This window comes from Chiloscyllium plagiosum, unplaced genomic scaffold, assembly GCF_037043375.1.
Source record: "Chiloscyllium plagiosum isolate Xiang-an unplaced genomic scaffold, Cpla_swu_hap1 HiC_scaffold_37, whole genome shotgun sequence".
Lineage (NCBI taxonomy): Eukaryota > Metazoa > Chordata > Chondrichthyes > Orectolobiformes > Hemiscylliidae > Chiloscyllium > Chiloscyllium plagiosum.
Genome location: NW_028270175.1, coordinates 29,595,433 through 29,618,386, shown reverse-complemented (window position 1 = coordinate 29,618,386; position 22,954 = coordinate 29,595,433). Strand labels below are relative to the sequence as shown.

General features: G+C 42.2%; 1 protein-coding gene across 2 annotated transcripts in view; it reads left to right on the top strand.

Moving 5' to 3' along the window:
* Positions 1–20,254: 20,254 nt before the first annotated feature.
* igsf21a (immunoglobin superfamily, member 21a) overlaps positions 20,255–22,954 on the top strand; it is a 392,300-nt gene continuing 389,600 nt past the window's right edge. For both annotated transcript variants that reach the window (XM_087980554.1, XM_043675638.2), the window contains exon 1: positions 20,255–20,678. Coding sequence is in view for 1 of the 2 variants with exons in the window: in XM_043675638.2 (XP_043531573.1) it covers positions 20,615–20,678 (64 nt within the window). In the remaining variant the exon portion in view is untranslated. The remainder of the gene's footprint in view (positions 20,679–22,954) is intronic.

The following is a 22,954-nucleotide window of genomic DNA, read 5'->3' as shown; positions in this document are numbered from 1 at the left end:
AGCATTGGAAAAGGTTCAGAGGAAAATTACCAGGATGTTGCCTGGTATGGAGGTAGGTCTTATGAGGAAAGGCTGAGGAATTTGAGGATGTTTTCATTAGAGAGAAGAAGGTTAAGAGGTGATTTACCAGAGACATACAAGATGTTCAGATGATTAGGTAGGGTGGACAGTGAAAGCCTTTTTCCTTGGATGGTGATAGCCAGTACTAGGGGACATAGGGGTGATAGATATAGGACAGATGTCAGAGGTAGATTCTTTACTCAGAGAGTAGTAGGAGTGTGGAACGCACTGCCTGTAACAGTAGTGAAACCACCAATGTTAAGGGCATATAAATAGTCATTGGATAAACATATGGATGAGAATGGGATAGCATAGGTTAGATGGGCTTCAGATTGGTTCCACAGGTCAGCACAACATCGAGGACCAAAGGGCCTGTATTGTGCTGTAATGTTCTATGCTCTATGCTCTTTTGTTGAGATTAGTGAATGCTGCATGTTCTAGAGCCTGAACCAGTGACACTTCCTATTTGTGTAACACAGTTGAACATGGCCTGGCAGGAAAGGGCACAATAGTTATTTGTGGGTCATAGAAACTTTTGTCATTAGTTATACAGTGTTCAACTTTTTTATGCTCTTGGTAGTTTGCTAGTACCACTGCTGATCAATTTTTCTAGAGCTGTTGGACCCAGCCATCACCTGGGTGTGCGGCTTATGGTGGGTATGACTTACTTGACCTCAGCATCACTAGTGTGTCTGTTGGGGACAGTATTAAGTTGCTAACTATATCAGTTGAGGTTAAATATATAAATGTGGTGGCCAATAATCAAATGATTACAAAATATATACAAAGAGACTTTGACACAGGGGAAGAGTGGTATCTGGAGATATATACCTGCACTACATTATTCTGTGAATACATCAATTTGAAGTAAAGCCCAGTTCTGGTTTCGTCCATTGCCAGCTGACCAAAGGGGTAATAGCAGGACTGAACTGAACACCATACAGTCCTTGTGGAGAGCAGGTCTCACTTGTTGCCATTTGACAGTGTAACTGTACTGTGGAGTTGGTTAAGAACAGATCTAGCAGCTCAGACTTTGGCATCAATGAAATGCTGTGGGCAACTGGCAGGAGTTGTAACCTAAATGGTCCAATCTGAAAGCCAATTCTGGTTTGCTGGAGAAATGTAGAAGCATACCAGATGCAAAACCAAAATCAAGACAAAAAATGGGGTGCCAACCTGGTGAAGCCACAAGGCAAGGCTACATGCAAACGAAACTACAGAATCAACATACTGTCGAAATCTTGTGGCACAATGGCAGCATCCCTAGCTCTGAGCCAGGAGAGCTGAGTTCGAGTCCTACTTGTTTCAGAGTTATGTAACAACATCTCTGAACAGGTGGATTAGAAAATATCTCGACACAGCAAGGTTATTCACAATCATCTGAGCTGGTTAGATGTCTGCACTCCTAGTATATCTGTGATCATGAAGTAGTGGAGGACAATTAACCTGGTCACTGGTGCTTAGTTTGGGTTTGACCAAGGCTATTTATCTCAGATGTAATTAGGGCTTTGGTCCCAATATGGTCGAGAGAGCAACGTTTCAGAATGGTGGTTTGAATGACTGCAGTTAGCATCAAGGCAGCATTTGATCAAGTGTACATGGCATTAGGTAATCCGAGTAAAACAGATGGCAATGGGGCTCAGGGGAAATTGTCTTCTTTGGTCAGTCATCGCAGCGTCAGGACATTGCTGCAGGAATTGCTGAAGGTAATGTCCTTGGTCTAATCATCTTAGGCTGTCTCATCCTTCCCTACTGAATGAGGTAAGACATGGGAATGTTTGTTAATCATTGTGCAGATTCTGTCCCTTTCAAAAGATTCCTCAGATAATGAAGTGGACCATACTCAGAGGCTAGGCGAAAGTGGGTACTGCAGATGCTGGAGATCACAGTCTAGATTAGAGCGGTGCTGGAAAAGCACAGCAGGTCAGGCAGCATCCGAGGAGCAGGAAAATCGACATTTCAGGCAGAAGCCCTTCATCGCCAATGCTCAGAGGCTACCTGTCTGAGCAACTACCAGACTTGGGTTCATAAGTAATATTGACATGTCAAGTAATGACCCTCTCTAACAAGAAATAATCTAACCATCTTCCCTTGGCATTTCACAGAATTATCATCACTGAGGGTCACATCATCAAGACACTGGGGGTCACAATTAACTGGAATCTCAGCTGCAACAGAAATGCCATCACGACTAGTGCAGGTTGGAGACAGTGGGGAATGGGAGGGTCAATTGGATAAGGCCTAAAAGCAGGTACAATAATTTATTGCTTTGCAGAAAGGACATTGAATTCATGCTTCCTGCCGCTCTCTATAATTGCTGCACGCAGCCAGTACTACCTGCACTGTTAGCTGACTGCACACATCAGCAGGGGGTTCAATATTGTGAATTGCTAGTGTTACTTAAAGGCAGTCTGTACCTCTTAAAGGGGGATGCATTGTGGCTGATGGAAATACTGACTGGAAATTAATTGGTTTTAACATTTCTTCTGTCACTCTGTCTCCTCCTGCATGACAGCCTGCAACTTGGCTTTCAGATAGTGCTCTGGACGTCTGAGTGCAACATGTGGAGAGAAGGAAAGGCATACAGTATCCAGAGACAGGCAGGACCCCATCCAGGCTAAGCTCAGGAGGCAGTGGGAAGAACTAATGGTGGAAGTCAATGCAGTAGTGTCACTCCAAGAACACAGGTTCAGTGCAGGATGAAGTTTAATGATCTTCACAAATTGTCAAGGTGAGTAAGAACTATCTTTAACTGGCACACCTCACCAGCTGCACCAAAAGTCCCACCCTCTGCTCAGTTCATGACACTGCATCATCCACACACCAATCATCTCCATCAATTAGTGCTCTGCCATTCAAAACATACAGTGTACCTCATGCCCATACACTTGGTCTTATTGTGAGCCTTAAGAATACAATTTAAAACTTACCTGTAGTGGTAGCTCATCTGCTTGGCATCCAATTCCCCAAGGCATTACACCCATTGCCACAGCACCCCTCCTTTCAGTGGACGATGGCACCTGGTAATAAAAGACAGCGGAAAACAACTCAAGGGGATAAATACGGCTGTGCATTTTAAACCTCACCTCCCATGGAGGAGATCATGCTGGCCATCATGAGATGAGGTATCACTGAGGCTATGGCCATTGGTGGGCCTGGAAGGATTGATGGTGAGAATGCTTACATATCAAATCCTCCCCTCTTTTCTCCCTCATCCCAGAACCTCTCTGATTGGCAAGTTACCGATAGTGAAGAGCGCCAGTGTTCAGATGCCATTTCAGGCCATTATCCCATGGGATTGCATGTTAGCTTCAGTCTTTAAGAATGCATTCTGCCAAGATGGCAACTTTTCACAAGTTCCCAATGTCATGTAACTTCAGAATGATGTTCCATACATTGGCTGAACTTGCAGTCAAGAGGCTCTGGGCATCAGAGGTCCCAATGCACCAATGACAACTGGAGGCATTTAAACTGAATGAATCAATAAACCTAGAGTTAAAAGCAAATCAACTGGTGATCATGAAACCAAGGTTAATTGGCATAAAATTCATGTTTTTAGGGAAAAAAAATTAATGTCCAGACCTGGTGCAGCCCACGTGTGACTCCAAAGGCATGGCAATGTGGTTGGCTCTTAACTGCCCTCTGAAATGGCCAGCAAACAATTCAGGTCAAGGGTCATTACGAATGGACAACAAATGCTGCTTTTGTCAATGGGACCCACACCCCCTTGAAAGAGAAAAAACATTATTCCAGTCTATGGTGTCACCCTGTCAACAGGGCAGGTGGGCAAGCCAATCTGTGTCATCTCACGTCTGGAAGAGAATTGACAGCCAGAATGAAAATAGCAAAGAACTATTTTGTTTGATGACAAATGATTGTTGCTATCCGGCAGGGCTGCAATCAGAGGCTAGGAGAATGGATAATGGAAACATGTTAGCCTAAGAGGAAGGGAGCAGGTACATTATATTTAGCAAGGTATCATCTGAACAACATAAAAAGAGGGAGAATTTAGAATGTTCAGTTTGGGTCAGCTGGGAATCTGACCCTCAATGTAACCTTTCATCATGGTTTCAGAAACCTGAACTCATTAACAAGCGAACTCATAGCTGTTCATCTCAGTGCCATCTATAGACTAGACTGAGTCATCCACTCAAATTTTCAACAAGTCCCTTTAGCAAATGACACTCTGGAGCAGTAAGTGCTGATGATGAAAACTTACCCAAAATATCAGGGTTTTCTTCTTATATCTTAAGCACAAAAGAACTTTCCCTCAAGGCGTTGCTGCCTTTTAAGACAATTTTACCATTTCTCTGTAACACTTCATCATTCCACGTCTCATCTTTGTGTCAATTGAGAGTGATGTTACAATCACAGCAAAAAAATGTCCTATTCAACTTGTTTCAAATAATCCAGAATCGCTGCATAAGCATTGTCGTTGTTGCTCAGTCCCATCCCATGGGTGAGCACAGGCCTTTGTAGGAAGATTTGTTTTTAATATTTAAATAAAATTGAATGTTCTGTATGCAGCACCTTCGCTGTGCACTGAATATTGGTAAAAGGCTTTGGCTGACTGCGATCCAGTGAGGCAATGGAGGTTCCCCCGACATCTGCAGCGATGGCGAGAGCAAGGGGTCAGATCAGCGCGAGGGGTGCATGCCAAAGCAGAGGAGATCGAGGCATTGTGGGAAGTGCATACCCAGCATAACTAAGCACTTAAGAAAGACAGCAATGATTGAACTTTTGGCTTTAATTCTTTATTTTCTATAATCCTCAATACTAAAGAAGACTGTAACGATTAACTTTTTTTTATGCTCTCCTAAGTGTGACTGGAATGTTGAGCTTTTAACTTTGTTCCTTATTTCTTATTCTGTCCCCAGACACTTCTACCTAAGATGGTGCCATGTGTGGTGACATTAAAAGCATTTCACTGTGTTCCAGTGCTTTTGTACTTGAATGTACGTGACAACAAAGTCTAAAACTAATCTAAATCTAAATTTTGGTTCTTCATTGTACAAATTATTTTCTGTACTGTGATACATAGGTTGATTGGTTGAGTTTGGGGTGAGGGAATTTAGTTGGGTGAGGGAGAGAGGTGGAAGGAGACACTCCTTCAGTTCTATGACCCACGGCTCCATCCCAGAATGCAAAACATTGCTCAGAATGAGGGGAAGAGGCAGAGACTCAAGAAAAGAACAGAAATGGAAGAGAGGTAAATGATGAGGAAGTAGAAAAAGAGAGCAAATCAAAGTTGGCAAAGGATTATTAGGTTATTTTAGAGTGATTAGGCATTGATAATGACATTGAAAGATTTAAACAACATCATCAACTATGATCAATGATCATAAACCCAAGTGATCTGGGATGGTCTACTTCAGAACCATGCTGGGAGTAGGGAAATAGAGCTGGTTTTAAGTGAATTATTGGGAGAAAATTTGAGGAGATGTGATAAATCAAAGACTAGAGTCAAGGCAAGAGAGAAGGTATTAATACGGAAGATGATAAGTAGACCATGACACAAAGGAATAGAGAGTCCAAATCTACGAACTAAATCTCCAAATAAGATCAGAGATTACAGAAATAATAAAAGGACACAAGAAAATGCTTTGTACCTGATGCATGTGCTTGAAATAAAGGCACATGAACTGATAGCACAAGTAAAAATAAATAAGTATGATCTGATGGCCATTACAGAATCATAGCTGCAGGTTAATGTAGATAGGGATCTGAATACTGAAGAGTGTGTGATATTTAGGAAGGACAGGAACTCGGAAAAGATGGATGGTTGGTTCTGTAAAATAATAATGGCATTAGCACAACAGAGAAAAATGACCAATGATAAAGTCGGGAAATCACTAGTGAAGTTGTGTACAAGATGCTTAAGACTAATCAAGCAGTAGGACAAAATGTCAAGGAACCAATAATCAGGGGCTTGAAGAAATCACACGGTAGCCTAATTGGGGAGTTTACAGTATATTTTTGGAATAGTTTCTTTGAACTGCAATTTCTGGAACTAACCAGAGCGCAAACTATACTAAACCTGATATTATAAAATGAGAGTGGTTAAGTTAACAACAGCATAATGAAGGCACCCCGAGATATTACTGATCATAATATGAATTTGAATTTCAGTTTGAGGGAGAGAAGAGTGGGTCTAAGAATAGTAATTAAACTTAAATTGTGGAAATTATGAGGACAAAACAAAACTAGTTACAGGGAACTGGCAAATTTGGTTAAGGAATCATTCAATAGAGATTCAGTAACCAACATTGAAGGGGATATTGAAGAATACTCATAATAGGCACACTTCAGTGAGAAAGAAAAATTCTCAGTGGAGTTCCTGCCTTCTGTGGTTGAACAAAAATGTAAAGATAAAATGAAACTTAAAGAAGACGCATACAGCTATGCAAAGAGTGGTGACAGGTCAGAAGATTCAACTGAATATGAAAATAACCAAAGAATGACTAAAAAATTAACAATGAAGGAAAATTCGAATATGAGAAGAAGTTTAAGCAGATGGTAAGAGTTTAAATAGATATTTCAAAAAAGAGAATAGTTTAAAAAGTAAGCATTGGTGCTATATAAAGTGAGTCTGGGGAATTAATGAAGGAAAATAGGGAGATGGCAGATGAATTGTACAGCATTTTGTGTCAATCTTCACTATCCAGGATACAAGTAACTTCCCAGAAACAGCTGTAAATCAGGAAATGGCAGAGAGGGAGGAAGTTAGGAACATTACAATCACCAGGGAAGTGGTATTGTGTAAATTGTTGGAGCTGAGGCCTGACAAGTTCTTGAGTGCTGATGGATTTAATCATAAGGTCCTAAAAGTAGCGATGTGCGAGATAGTTGATGCATTGGCTTTAATTTTCCAAAAGTCCCTCGATTCGGAAAACAAAGCCAATTAGATTGGAAAGTACGACATGCAATTCTTTCATTCAAAATAAGGAGACAGAATTCAGGAAACCTATTGGCTCGTTAGCTTAGCATCTGTAATAGGGAAAATGTTAGAATTTAATAATAACGATATTATTAGCAGAACACATCGAAAAACTCATACCAATCAGGCAAATTCAACATGGTTTTGTGAAAGGCAAGTCAAGTTTTGCAATCTGTTTGGAGTTTTTTTTTGTAGAAATAACATATACTGCAGATAAAAGGGACTGGTGGATGTACTTAAATCGTAGTGAACTTAAAAGGAGCCAAATTAACTGGGCATTCTTAATTGAAGAAAAGGTAAATTTATCAGCAACTAAACATGAAGAAAGATGAAAAAACGATATACAAATGCAGATTAGAAAAATGCACTAACTAAAAAGCAAAGTTAAAATGATATATGAATCTATTGCTGGATTCCAAGGAAGTTTCATAAGGATATTTCGCAGCCAGGAAGTTAGAATTAGAATTAGCTTTATTGTCACATGCACTCAAATGAGTACAATGAAAAGTTTATACATTGCCACTTACAACACCAACTTAGGTACAAACATAGCTAGGTACAGATTCTTCAGTGATAAGGTCTTAGAAAATAGAGAATAAAATGCTCAGCGTTTTAGAAATAAAAGTCTAGAACAATGGTCTTCCAACCCATACCAAGCTGACACCCAGCCCCATTTTGGCCTGGCTGCAGACCACGCTAGGCTTCGCCTTGAGGATCACGAGGCTGGGAGATCATCCCAGTATCACCTCAAGGCCAAGAGACTGCCACACCGGGCCAAGAGGACACCAAACTAAAAGGCTGCTGTCGGAGGCTGCTATGCCGGGCCAGAAGGCTGCCATGGGAGTTCACGACACCAGGCAAAGAGGCTGCCACAGGACATTACTACACCAGGTCAAGAGGCCACCACTGGAGGTCACTATGCCAGGCCAGGAGGCCAACACGGGAGGTCACTACACCCGGCCAGGAGGCTGCCATTGGAGGTTACTACACCAGGCCAGGAGGCCACTACGGGAGGTCAATACACCAGGCCAGGAGGCTGTCATGGGAGGTCACTACACCAGGTCAGGAGACTACCATGGGAGGTCACTACACCAGGTCAGGAGGCCACTATGAGAGGTCACTACACCAGGCCAGGAGGCCACTACGGGAGGTCACTACACCAGGCCAGGAGACTACCATGGGAGGTCACTACACCAGGTCAGGAGGCTACTATGAGAGGTGACTACACCAGGCCAGGAGGCCACTACGGGAGGTCACTACACCAGGTCAGGAGGCCACTACAGGAGGTCACTACACCAGGCCAGGAGGCCACTACGGGAGGTCACTACACCAGGCCAGGAGGCCACTACGGGAGGTCACTACACCAGGCCAGGAGGCCACTACGGGAGGTCACTACACCAGACCAGGAGACTACCATGAGGGGTCACTACACCAGGCCAGGAGGCCACTACGGGAGGTCACTACACCAGGCCAGGAGACTACCATGAGGGGTCACTACACCAGGCCAGGAGGCCACTACGGGAGGTCACTACACCAGGCCAGGAGGCCACTACGGGAGGCCACTACACCAGGCCAGAAGGCCACTACAGGAGGCCACTATGCCAGACCAGGAGGCTGCCATGGGAGGCCAGAAGTTGGATGACTTGCTTTCTGTGATGTTGGTAGTGAAGTGGCTAGTTTTGAGATTCATGGCTCTGCAGTTTGCCTTTATCTTGTTTCCTTCCTGATGCTGCTTTCACTGGCTAGCTTGGCTTCCAGCACTCAGACCAAACGAGGACGTTTATTTCCCTGCAGATTTAATTAGGCCATGTTAGCACATGAGCCACTAACTAGGTCTCAGACTGCAGCAAGTTTTATTCACTAATCTTGCAAATTCTTGAGAGGGTAAACACAAACATGTTTTTCGATTCATCTCCTCAGCCTGGGGCGTGAGCTACATGAGGTGGCTTTCCTATTGAGCAGGGTAATGCATTTTTACCTTGCATCGCTTCCTTTTAAGTTTGACAATTTCCTGACATTCTACAGGGGTGCTATTCCAGGAATTCCCACAGGAGCTTTCAACAGCAAATGAATTTCATTCTCAAGATTTACATTATCAACCACTCATGATTTATTGGCCTTTTCTTTTTCAAACACATATCCTGTTTAAAAGTTCAATATATCCGTAAGTGATTTGGAGTGACGATCCAGTATTTGTGGTTTGAAAATTGGTTGACTACTGTAGCGAGTATCTTGCAACTGCTCCTGAGATTTGCAGGCTTAGTTTTTCTACATTTATTTCTGGATCTCATACAGTTTTTACATTTCTTCCCCTGGGTGGGGAACTTCAAGACTAGGGAGCATATGTTTAAGGTGGGAGGAGAAAGGTTTTTAAAAATACATGTGAGACAAGTATTTTACAGAGAGTGATTTATGTGTGGAATTAACTTCCAGAGAAAGCAGTGAATGTGGGAACAGTTACAACATTTAAAAGACGTTTAGATAAGTACATAAATAAATGTCTGTAAGGATATGGGCCAAGCACAGGCAGGTGGGACTAGTTTAGTCTGGGATTATGGTGTGTATGGACTGGTTGGACTGAACGGTCTGGTTCTGTGCTGTGACTCTATATCATGTTATCCCTTAATAACCCATAACTTGGTGCACAGCTCATTTCAAATGAAGGCTTGAATATTGCATCTGCTTCTTATTCCTATGTAGAACATAGGAAAACAGAATATTAAATTACAACACTGAAACAGGCTCTTTGACCCAACGATTGGTTCTGGTGTTCACGGTCACAGGCGCCCATCCCCCAGTAATTGATCGAACCATATTAAGGGTTATCAAGATTGCCTTAAATGTTCCGTGTTTTTCACTTCAAGGTAGCAAGATCTGCAATCTAACCACTCTCTGGATAACGATGGTATCACTTTCCTAACTTGCTCCTATAACCTGACCCCAGAGCCTTGAACTGGACTAAGTGGACACTGTCTGAAATTCTCTTTCTTTTCATCTCTTCATTATATGGTCATGGAAGGACTGTTATTCTAAACTTTTTATTTCTTTATTTTTCTAATTTATTGTTATAATTTTGTACTTTTGAAGGTCTATAATGTGGGACATTTTATGTCTGTATTTTTCTAATTTTTCTTCCTCAGTATTTGCACTCAAGAATCGGTAGGTACCTTTGTACCTAAGATGGTGCCATAAGTGTCAACTTATGAACTTTTCACTGTACTCATGTGAGTACATGTGACAATAAAGCTAATTCAATTCAATTCAATTCAATTAATTAGTCCAATGGCTAGTAAGAACACATTACTGGTTGCCCAATCTTCAAGAAAAATCCCTGAAAGGCTGCATATCTTGAAACGCATAAAGGTGGATAAATCCCCAGGACCTGATAGGTGTATCCTAGAACTTTGTGGGAAGCTAGGGAAGTGATTGCTGGGCCTCTTGCTGAGATATTTGTATCATCAATAGTCACAGGTGAGGTGCTGGAAGACTGGAGGTTGGCTAACGTGGTGCCACTGTTTAAGAAGGGTGGTAAGGACAAGCCAGGGAACTATCGACCAGTGAGCCTGATATCGGTGGTGGGCAAGTTGTTGGAGGGAATCCTGAGGGACCAGGATATACATGCAATTGGAAAGGCGCTGACTGATTAGGGATAGTCAACATGGCTTTGTGTATGAGAAATCATGTCTCACAAACTTGATTGAGTTTTGTGAAGAAGTAACAAAGAGGATTGAAGAGGGCAGAGTGGTGGATGTGATCTATATGGATTTCAGTAAGGCGTTTGACAAGGTTCCACACGGGAGATTGGTGAGCAAGGTTAGATCTCATGGAATACAGGGAGAACTAGCCATTTGGATACAGAGCTGGCTCAAAGGTAGAAGACAGAGGGTGGTGATGGTGGGTTGTTTTTCAGACTGGAGGCCTGTGATAAGTGGAGTGCCACAAGGATTGGTGGTGGGTCCTCTACTTTTCATTATTTATATAAATGATTTGGATGTGATCTTAAGAGGTATACTTAGTAAGTTTACAGATGACACCAAAATTGGAAGTGTAGTGGACAGCGAAGAAGGTTACCTCGGATTACATTGGGATCTTGACCAGATGGGCCAATGGGTTGAGAAGTGGCAGATGGAGTTTAATTCAGATAAATGCAAGGTGCTTCATTTTGGGAAAGCAAACCTTAGCAGGACTTATATATTTAATGGTAAGGTCCTAGAGAGTGTTGCTGAACAAAGAGACCTTGGAGTGCAGGTTCATAGCTCCTTGAAAGCAGAGTCGCAGGTAGATAGGATAGTGAAGAAGGTGTTTGGTATGCTTTCCTTTATTGGTCAGAGTATTGAGTACAAGAGTTGGGAGGTCATGTTGCGGTTGTACAATACACTGGTTAGGCCACTTTTGGAATATTGCATGCAATTCTGGTCTCCTTCCTATTGGAAAGATGTTCTGAAACTTGAAAGGGTTCAGGAAAGATTTACAAGGACATTGTCAGGGTTGGAGGTTTTGAGCTATAGGGAGAGGTTGAATAGGCTAGAGCTGTTTTCCATGGAGTGTCTGAGGCTGAGGGGTGACCTTATAGAGGTTTACAAAATCATGAGGGTCATGCCTAGGGTAAATAGACAAGTTTTTTTTCCCTGGGGTGGGGGATCCAGAACTAGAGGGCAGAGGTTTAGGGTGAGAGGGAAAAGATATAAAAGAGACCTAAGGAACAACTTTTTTCACGCAGAAGGTGGTGAATGTGTGGAATGGGCTGCCAGAGGAAGTGGTGGAGGCTAGTACAATTGCAACATTTAAAAGGCATCTGGATGGGTATATGTATAGGAAGGGTTTGGTGGAATATGGGCCAAGTGCTGGCAGGTGGGACTAGATTGGATTGGGATAACTGGTTGACGTGGATGAGTTGTTTCCTTGATGTACATCTCTATGATTCTATATCCAGATCCCACACTGTGCCTCCCTAATGTGCCTACTCCTTGATCTGGTATTTATCTATCCAGCAGTTATTTTCACATGTACGACATCCCCACGTTCTTTTTATGTTCAGTTCCTGATAGTTAAGATTGTCTCCAGATGGTTTACAAGTCAATGTCCTGTTCGGACATATTCTATTCCTCAACATTTCAAACTGGATTGCATACTGCATCTTCACATACAAATTGTTAATTCTCAAAATAAAATTAATGAAAAATAGAATTTTTTTCTAAATTTTTAAGAATATATTACCTCACGGGTCAAATGGGGTCAATACAAAACATGGTTGTTCTTTCCAGACATGACATTACACTCTGATGTGCTCCTTCAGATTCATGTTAACATACATGATAATATTTATAATGGGTACTGACATTTCATGCTGCAGATACCTTGACTTTTACACCAGTTCTGGCCCCTCACTGTACTATTAGGGGAGAGTCTCAGACTGTGGTCTGCCAGCATTGAACCTCACAGGGAACTGTGCTTTTATTTTCCAAAACACACTTTCATTTATATTAATGTACGTTCATATGCTTTATAAAAGTACAATACAATCATTTCGACCGAAAAATTACAGAAATTACAATAAAATTGAACTTGTCACCATACATAATTTTCCAATTGTAGGTGTTTCAATATAATTGTAACACTTACGTATACATAATATACATTCCATGTCAAGCACACAGCTCAAGAGCAAATCATTTCAGATGGAAAATTTTGCAATAGGATTTAACATTTCTCTGTTGGCGTATTCTATTCTGAGGTGCTTAAGTGAGAGGGAAAGTTGTGTTGATGCAAATAATCAGCCATGATCGTCATGATTTAAGGTAGCAGCTACCAATAGCCCAGCTGATGATATCAAGGAAGTGATATTGGTTCACATGCCACTCAGTATACAGAAGGGCTTGCTCCAAGCAGTAGGGATGTCTCCCTATTCTGTAAATATTGACAATGCACTTTTCTTTTCTGGCATATAGCTCAAGGGTATCCCTATCATTCCCAGCCCCTTTGTGTACAATGGCTGAAAGGCATTCCACTGTGACTTTTCTCCATTACACCTGCCCCAAGCTTAGGTATCCCATTCGAAATGTAGTCCTGGAGCTTGGAATTTGCCAGTCTGCAACATTCAGTCAAGCACACCTCTTTGCACTGGAAGACCAGTGAGACAACTATGCTTTTTAGCTGGACAATAATGAGGCAAAGAGAAAGTTAATAGCAATGGGTGAGGATAATGCACGTGCCTCATACGTTTACCATCTATGTCAGTGTTGTCTGTCTCTGTTTCCTCTTTAGTTTCTTTTAATTTCAAATTCTTTCTCGATAGATTTCCTGGCAGACAAAACATATGAAAAATCAACCGTAAACAAATGTTAACCTTACAATCATGTTGCTGTGTATGGGAACTTGGTATGTACCAGTTAGCCACTGTCTGTCTTACTTTACAAAGGGTGGCTACATTCCAGGCAGTGTTTAATAGCCTTTAGGGTGCCCTGTGGTTGGAGAGGCACTATGTAAGTGCAAGTTCCTTGCTCTAAATTATGTTCCGCAGGCTCACTGGACCTGACTGATTGATGCATTTTTCTTCTTCAAGCTATTCTCTACAACATAATCTAATGAGATTTGTGGCCATTCTCATTGTTAAGCAATTGCTGAGGTTGCAGAAACGCATTTTCTGCTGGTTTTTATTAGGTGGTGTGCCCACCTGAACTACAAAGAACAAAGGACATTTACAGCCCAGGAACAGGCCCTTCGGCCCTCCAAGCTTGAGCCGATGCAAATCCACTGTCTAAACCTGTCGCCCAATTCCTAAGCACCTGTATCCTTCTGCTCCCTACCTACTCATACATCTGTCCAGCCTCATCTTAAATGATAAGTAAATGCAACATTTATGATTCTGAACCCCATATCCCAAAAAGAACCCCCATTTAACCCTTGACCCAGAACAGATAATTTTAGAACAGTTCACCAATCAACTTAGAGATGGGACCCAACCTCCTGTGAAAAGCTTACTCATTGGAAACATAGGTCAATGGGCAAATATGTGCTATTTTTGAGTACCTGCCCTGAGCTTGAATCTCTATTTAATCATTCAATGATTCAAGGGGGGGGGGGGGGGGGAGCAGGAGGGATTGTTGTGTTGATGCAGATAATCAGCCATGATCGTCATGATTTAAGGTAGCAGCTACCAATAGCCCAGCTGATGATATCACAGGAAGTGATGTCAGATCATATGCCACTCAGTGTACAGAAGGACTTGCTTCAAGCAGTAAGGATGTCTCCCTATTCTGTAAATATTGTACGTGGTTCAGTAAACAGTGCCCTACATCCATTTCCAAACACAATTACAACATTTGTTTTGAATGGCGGTTCAGTGCAAAGGTGTCAAAGACTATACTCTCACTACTGTTTGTTGTATTTATAGCCTGTGGTCCTATCACTGGCACTCCACTCTGGGAGGGGAGAGTCGCACATTGTCCCTTTGGGAACTTGCACAAATGGAGATCAGAATGCCCAAGCCTGCTGGATGGATGGGAGTGCAACCAGGAACTAGCTGGTGTCAAGCAATTTGAGGTGCAACAGAAAACTGATGTTGCTCAAAGCTCTGAACTTGATGTGATGATGCTGTTCCTTTAACAAGGTGATGCTGTCCTTGCCTTTTTTTTCCAGAGAGGTCATAGAAGCAGTGATTCTGAAAGGTCTAGGTTGGATGGGTTTTAAGGCCAATTTGATTATAGCCAACAGATACTGCCTCAAGTAAAAGGCTTTCAAGTTTAAAAAAAACGCTTGGACAATGAAAGAGGAGTGGCTGGTTTTCCCAGCTCAGCTTTTCTCTGGTTTGGTTTGGTTTTAGCAGTCTGGCTGTTTACCAAAAACAGCCAGTCTGTTGTGAAGTCATTGAATCCAAACCAATAGGTTCATGCTGATGCTCTCTCTCTCTCTGATCCCTCTCCTGTAAGATGCTGTGTTAGGTTTTATTTGCCAAGGGGTGTTTATAGGGATTGTTGCAAGTAGTTGGAACAACATCATTACATTGGGATAATCTGTTGGGTTTTCAGAGGTTCAGTTATTCTATATTCTGATCTCTTTTGTTTGTGTTTCATTCGGTAATCTTATTAAAAAATTCTGTTTTGTTTAAAACTAAGTTGCTTGACCAGCTGTATCACTCCTGAGATATCCACTCTACATCAGCTTAAAACAGCTAGCAAAGTTAGGGTCTGGGTTACGTCCTTGAAATGGTTTGAGGCGATCTGGCCTGGTCCAAAACATTGGCGATCATTTGTCCTGTTACCTATCTCTACCTGAAGGTTACAACAGGAAGGGGGCATTTAGAGAAGCAAAATCAAGAAACCAAATGCTTTTTCTTTATCCTGTGGTTTTTTTTCTTCTTTTCCTCTTCTGAAGGTCCAGGGATGGTTTTACCACATAAACAATTACATTTGATGCTAGACAGTGAGCGATGACTGGCCATTTGACTGTGGAGGCTTCACAGCTGAAATCAAGTCTGTTCTCACCTCCATGTTCGAACCAGGGGCACAAAATAGCAATATGGAACTCACTGTCTCTCTCTTTCTCTGTTACCTAGTCCAGGGCTGGGGAGATCAGTTGGCATTGAGACAAATACATCACAACCTCAAATTCCTAACGCTCATTATGCTGGGCAGTGCCCTTTATTGAATGGGACATGGCGTCTGTTTATACAAGCTGACTATTCTCCCAAATACAAACTTGTTCTTTTTTCTTTGCAATTACCTTTGTAAAAATTAACAATTTGAAAAGGAATCTTCCTCCCTCTCCCTGAAGGTTTCAAACATTGAAGATCAGAATAAAAGAAAAACCCTGTGGGTACTGGTGATAAAAACAGTCAGTAGGTCTGGTAGCATCAGCGAATAGAGGAACAAAATTAATGTTTCAACTACAATATAACATTTCTTCAAAACTGGATATTGAAGAGCAGAAATGTTGTGTGATCACATGAAATGGGAATGAAGAGAAAAATTCTATTATCTTTTCTCACTCTTTATATTGTCGATGATTACAGTACAAGACGGTGTCCCAATGATGGGGTTGGAATAACAGTGTGCATGTTGTGTACTGACACCCTCGTGGATATGACCTTATTGTCTTATGAGATTATTTGAATAAGGTGGGAAGTCTTGAAGTGGCTGAACTTCTTTTGTCAGGTCGCATTCCGTTCATTGTTGCCCTGAGTTCATATAATGAAAAATTGAGGTTACCATCATCTGAGCAGACAAATGGGCTGCTCTACCATCAGCGAAAGAGAGAAAGAGAGAGAGGGAGACAACTGGTGGTGGTTTAACTTGACGGTCACCATGACTCAAGTGAGAGATAGAGATTGAGAGGGAGTGTTATAGAGTCATATAGCATGGAAACAGACCCTTCAGTCCAACCAGTCCATGTCAAACATAATCCCAAACTAAACGAGTTCCATCGGCCTGCTCCTGGCCCATATCCCTTTCCCATCCAGGTACTTATCAAAATGTCTTTTAAATGTAACTGTAACCACGTCCACCACTTCTTCAGGAAGTTCATTCAACACATGAACCACCCTGTAAAAACATTGCCCTTCATGTCTTCTTTTAAAATGTCTCTCCTTTTACCTTAACAATGTGCCCCTGGTCTTGAAATTCCCCCATCCTAGGGATAGGACAACTACCATTAACTCATCATTTTATAAACTTCCATAACATCACCTCTCAACCTCCTATGCTCCAGTGGAAAAACGTACCAGCTTATTCAGCCTTTCTTTATAATTCAAACCTTCCTTACCTGGCAACATCCTCGTAAATCTCTTCTGAACTTCAGTATGTGGATGTACCTACGAGAGAAGGTGCAAAACTTGACCTACTCTTGGGAAATAAGGCAGGGTAGGTGACTGAGGTGTCAGTGGGGGAGCACTTTGGGGCCACTGACCATAGTTCTATTAGATTTAAAATAGTGATGGAAAAGGATAGACCAGATCTAAAAGTTGAAGTTCTAAATTGGAGAAAGGCCAATTTTGACGGTATTAGGCAAGAACTTTCAAAAGCTGATTGGAGGCAGGTAAAGGGACGGCTGGAAAATGGGAAGCCTTCAGAAATGAGATAACGAGAATCCAGTAAAAGTATACTCCTGTCAGGGTGAAAGGAAAGGCTGGTACGTATAGGGAATGCTGGATGACTAAAGAGATCGAAGGTTTGGTTAAGAAAAAGAAGGAAGCATATGTAAGGTATAGACAGGATAGATCGAGTGAATCCTTAGAAGAGTAAAAAGAAAGTAGGAGTATACTTAAGAGGGAAATCAGGAGGGCAAAAAGGGGACATGAGATAGCTTTGGCAAATAGAATTAAGGAGAATCCAAACGGTTTTTACAAATACATTAAGGACAAAAGGGTAACTAGGGAGAGAATAGGGCCCTTCAAGGATCAGCAAGGCAGCCTTTGTGTGGAGCTGCAGAAAATGGGGGAGATACTAAATGAGTATTTTGCATCAGTATTTACTGTGGAAAAGGATATGGAAGAAATGGACTATAGGAAAATAGATGGTGACATCTTGCAAAATGTCCAGATTACAGAGGAGGAAGTGCTGGATGTCTTGAAATGGGTAAAGGTGGATAAATCCCCAAGACCTGATCAGGTGTACCCTAGAACTCTGTGGGAACCTAGAGAAGTGATTTCTGGGCCTCTTGCTGACAAATTTGTAACATCGCTAATCACAGGTGAGGTGCTGGAAGACTGGAGGCTGGCAAACGTGGTGCCACGATTTAAGAAGGGCGGTAAAGACAAGCCAGGTAACTATAGACCAGTGAGCCTCACGTCGGTGGTGGGCAAGTTGTTGGAGGGAATCCTGAGGGACAGGATGTACATGTATTTGTAAAGGCAAGGACTGATTAGGGATAGTCAATATGGCTTTGTGCGTGGGAAATGATGTCTCACAAACTTGATTGAGCTTTTTGAAGTAACAAAGAGGATTGATGAGGGCAGAGCAGTAGATGTGATCTATATAGACTTCAGTAAGGTCCCCCATAGCAGACTGATTAGCAAGGTTAGATCTCATGGAATACAGGGAGAACTAGCCATTTGAATACAGAATGGGCTCAAAGGTAGAAGACATAGGGTGGTGTGGACGGTTGTTTTTCAGACTGGAAAACTGTGACCAGTGGAATGCCACAAGGATCAGTGCTGGGCCCTCTACTTTTTGTCATTTACATAAATGATTTGGATGCAAACAGAAGAGGTACAGTTAGTAAGTTTGCAGATGATACCAAAATTGGAGGTGTAGTGGACAGCGAAGAGGGTTACCTCAGATTACAACAGGATCTGGACCAGATGGGCCAATGGGCTGAGAAGTGGCAGATAGAGTTTAATTCAGATAAATGCGAGGTTCTGCATTTTGGAAAAGCAAATCTTAGCAGGACTTATACACTTAATGGTAAAGTCCTATGGAGTGTTGCTGAACAAAGAGACCTTGGAGTTCAGGTTCATAGATCCTTGAAAGTGGAGTCGCAGGTAGATAGGATAGTGATGAAGGCATTTGCTATGCTTTCCTTTATTGGTCAGAATATTGAGTACAGGAGTTGGGAGGTCATGTTGCAGCTGTACAGGACATTGGTTAGGCCACTGTTGGAATAGTGCGTGCAATTCTGGTTTCCTTCCTATCGGAAAGATATTGCGAAACTTGAAAGGGTTCAGAAAAGATTTACAAGGATGTTGCCAGGGTTGGAGAATCTGAGCTATAGGAAGAGGCTGAACAGGCTGGGGCTGTTTTCCTTGGAGCACTGGAGGCTGAGGGGTGATCTTATAGAGGTTTACAAAATTATGAGGAGTATGGATAGGGTAAATAGGCAAACTCTTTTCCCTGGGGTCAGGGAGTCCAGAACTAGAGGGCATAGGTTTAGGGTGAGAGGGGAAAGATATAGAAGAGACCTAAGGGGTAACTTTTTCACACAGAGGCTGGTACGGATATGGAATGAGCTGCCAGAGGAAGTGGTGGAGGCTGGTACAATTACAACATTTAAGAGGCATTTGGATGGGTATATGAATAGGAAGGGTTTGGAGGGATATGGGCCAGGTGCTGGCAAGTGGGAGTAGATTGGGTTGGGATATCTGGCGGCATGGACGGGTTGGACTGAAGGGTCTGTTTCCAGGCTGTACATCTCTATGACTCTATAACTCTCTCCAGTTTAATAATATCCTTCCTATAACAAGGCAACCAGAACTGCACACAGTATTCCAGAAGAGGCCTCACCATTGTTCTGTACAACCTCAACGTGATGTCCCACCTCCTTAACTCAAAGGACTGAGCAATGAAGGCAATGCCTTTTTAACCACCCTGTCTATATGTGACGCAAACTTGAATGGTAACCTCAGCTGGTGAGTGGGAGTTGAACACATTCTATTGACATCACTGGCCATCCAGCCAACTGAACTAACTGATCTGACTGAAACTGAGTCGTGTAAAAAACTGTCACTGTGAGGTTGATAGTTGAACTCAAAGTCATCCAACTGAGGTCCAGAACTAAATTGATAGGGATTGGCACAGGCTGGAGCCCAGTGGAACCACTAGCAGGATACATACTGGGATTTGGCACCAGTAATGGAGAGGAACTCCACCTACACCCTAAAAATGGGAATAGTCACCACAGAAAGTTGGTCAGTTAGCTGTCTCAAAAGTTGCTCTGCCTACAATATGGAACATAACTGTCGGAACACGCCCAAGCCGAGGAGAGGAAACTGCCAACACCCACCACACACCGCTCAAACAAAGTTTGAATTTAACTGTGATGCCACCTCCAGTCAAATAGCTGCCGACACTCCAAGAATAAAAACTCGGGAGCTATCCTGGAAAGACCTAACCATTTTCCTGGCGGGAGCAATTGCTTTCGGGAAACACTGCAATTGTCGAACGGTTTCATCTTTGTGTTCGGAAATGTAACAACATTCTAAAGTCAGTTTCCAAGCCTTTTTTTTATTTCATTCTAATCTCACGTTAAATCATGAGGAGATTTAGATAATCCCTAATCAACTGATGATATTTAACGCGTCCAATGACATCCAAAGCGTGTGGAAAGTTCACGGAGGGTTAAAATGTTGAGAAACGGGAGCGAGGAAGCAATATTTTAAGTGGCGGAGTGAGAGTTAATTTTCCAAGGAGGAGACTGCTTTAGAGAGAGAGGGAGAGAAAAATCCCTAGCATTATTAAATCGGCTTAAAAGCCAGAAATTGTGAACCTTTTTCTGGACGGGAGGGGTAACTACAGCTAGGATTTAAACATCCACTGTGCTAAAATCGAGACAGAGAGGGGAAGGGCTGGAGTGGGAGAGGGTTTCTTTTACCAGTGTCTCTCAGTCAGTAATCCCGGGGCTGAGCTGGAGGATGGAACTGCACGTACACCTCGCAGACATCCCGGCTAAATATATGCACGTTTGAGCAAAATTCTTACATTTTAATTTCCAAAAAAAATCTCTCAAACTCCATCAAGTGGTCTGAGAAGGCTTGGATTTGAAGACAATGTGATTTTGGTTGGTTTGTTTTGGGGAGGGTTGTGCTAGGCGTCTGTTTTCTTTAACATGTGGATCTCCTTGTTCTGTGAGCTGGATGGAGCATTTTACCCATCACCTTCTCAGACCCGAGTTTAAAACTAATTGAAAATGAGCAGCAAGATCTCCTTCCAGCGACCCTTCCTCCTCCTCTATCTCGTGGACCTTACTCTCGGTGAGTTGCACTGATTACAAAACAAAATGTTACAATATTAGGGAAATGTTGCAGTATTAGAGAGTGGGTGGTTGTTATTTGTTGAACAAACTGTCCATTTATAGCTAATCACAGAAAACAAATCTATTGAACGAATGCATGCATTTATTATGAAGATAGTTATCTCTGTATATTCCCAATTTGCGTTTAACCAACTCCCGTCAATTGGCTGTTCGGTCCAAAGCGAGTTTTACACGGTGTTTAGGTTCCGTGTAATTTGTATTATCCCTGCATGATGAATTCCAATTGTTTTAATGAGAACCTGACATGTTCTAGCTGTAAATTATTATATTAAAGCAGCGTCTCCCACGAATGTGTTTTTAACCCTCGGATTTTTTTTTAATGAAAGTACTGTCTCATCTTCAAGGGATTAGCATGAGAATGATAGTGTAGTTTTAAGAAGCAGTGGCTATGGTAAAATCGTGAGGAAATTGCAAACAGGTTTGACTTGATATTTCATTTCATTCCTGGGATTTTTGACTGGGCAGGAATTTCCTCAACTGGAGAATCTCCGCAGGGATCAGGGATACTCTCCCCATTACTCCTGCTTGCACTTTTCCTTCTATTCCTTCATATTCTCTTTGAACTTTGTTTTTTTTTCTTTTGGTTCAGTCTGGGTCCTAAACATTGCAGCTGCCTTGGGAATGAAATTGGAATTGGGATTGTCCTGGGTACCAACTCTCCAATGCTATCCATTTCCCTGGGGAGCTGTCCAGTCCATTGGCAGTCAGGGTTGGGACCACTGGAGAGAAAAGGAACAAATGTTTGCCAAACCTTCTGTCATGAGTTGTATACTTTCCCTCCCACTCCAAATCAGACGCCCACTCATTTCTTTCCTTGTGCTATTCTGCCTCCATTATAGTTTGGGTCCAGGCAAATGTTCTTTCTTCAGTTGGCCATGTTATAGATCCCATTGCATTTTTAGAGGTGATTGCTCACTCCCAGGATGTGCAAGTAGCTCTAAAATTAAACATGTATTGGATTTTCAAACCTGCTGCCCTGAGGTATGGCGGGCTTGTGGTGTAGTGGGTAATGTCCCTGGCTTTGAGTCAGGGGTTCCGCATTCAAACCCCATTCCAGATCTTACTGTGTTCATAACAAAACCCAGCTGAACAGGTTGTACATCCATTTGTAAATCCTTTCAATGTATGCTGGCAATGCTTGGGAGCTGTATGATAGAAAGAAAATTGGAATCTCTATCATTACTACCCAGTGTTTCAGGCTACCACATAAGTATAAAAGATGTATTGTGCCAAGACAGTGTGAGCAGTACTGGATATCGACTGTGAATCAGGTTGGTGCCAACATCTTGGAGTTTAATCCCTGTTCTGTTTGGGATGGATTTGCGACCAACATCACCAGCCTACCCATGGTAGTTTTATGAGTCAGACCTGCCTTTGGCTGCTGAAGAAGGCACTGAGCTCTGACGTGGAGATAGGGAGTTTGCTGGAGACTGAGTTGCCAACTGCTCTATGGTTTTAGTGTGTGCCAGCTCCAATCACTATTATTGCCACAGTATTGGTATGTGCATTATAGTTATACTATCATCCACAGCTCAGCACTCTCAATTCTGAATCGGGTTTGTGAGTTCTGGGCTGACTCTAAACAGACACAAAATCTAAGGTAATGCTTCAGTCCTGTATTGTCAGAGGATTTGTATTGTTGGAGATCATTTCTAGCAGCTGAGATGTTAAACTGACATCCATCTGCTCTCTCAGGCTAACATAAAACATTCCTAGGCAATCGTTTGAATAGGAAAAGGGAGGGGGTCACACAGTCATAGAGGTGCACGCTTTCAGTCCAATTTGTCCATTGCCAGTCCAATATCCTAAATTAATCTAGTCCCATTTGCCAGCATTTGGTCCATATCCCTCTAAACCCTTCCTATTCATGTACCCATCTAGATACCTTTTAAATGTTGTAATTGTACCAGCCTCCACCACTTCCTCTCACAGCTCTTTCCATACACACACCAACCTCTGCTTGAAAAAGTTACCTCTTAGTGTCCTGGCTAGTTTCGCAAACATCACTACATAAACAGATTATCTGTCAATTTAACTCATTGTTTGTGGGAGCTTGTCGTATAGATAGCTATAATCTTATGCTACATTAGAATACTAGCTACACTTTGAAGGTACTTAATTGGCTGTGAAGCAAGATGGGTCATCTCAAGATCAAGAAATGCAACTCTTTGTTTCTTTCTGATTGAACTGAAGTTAAACACAAATTCCTTCCAT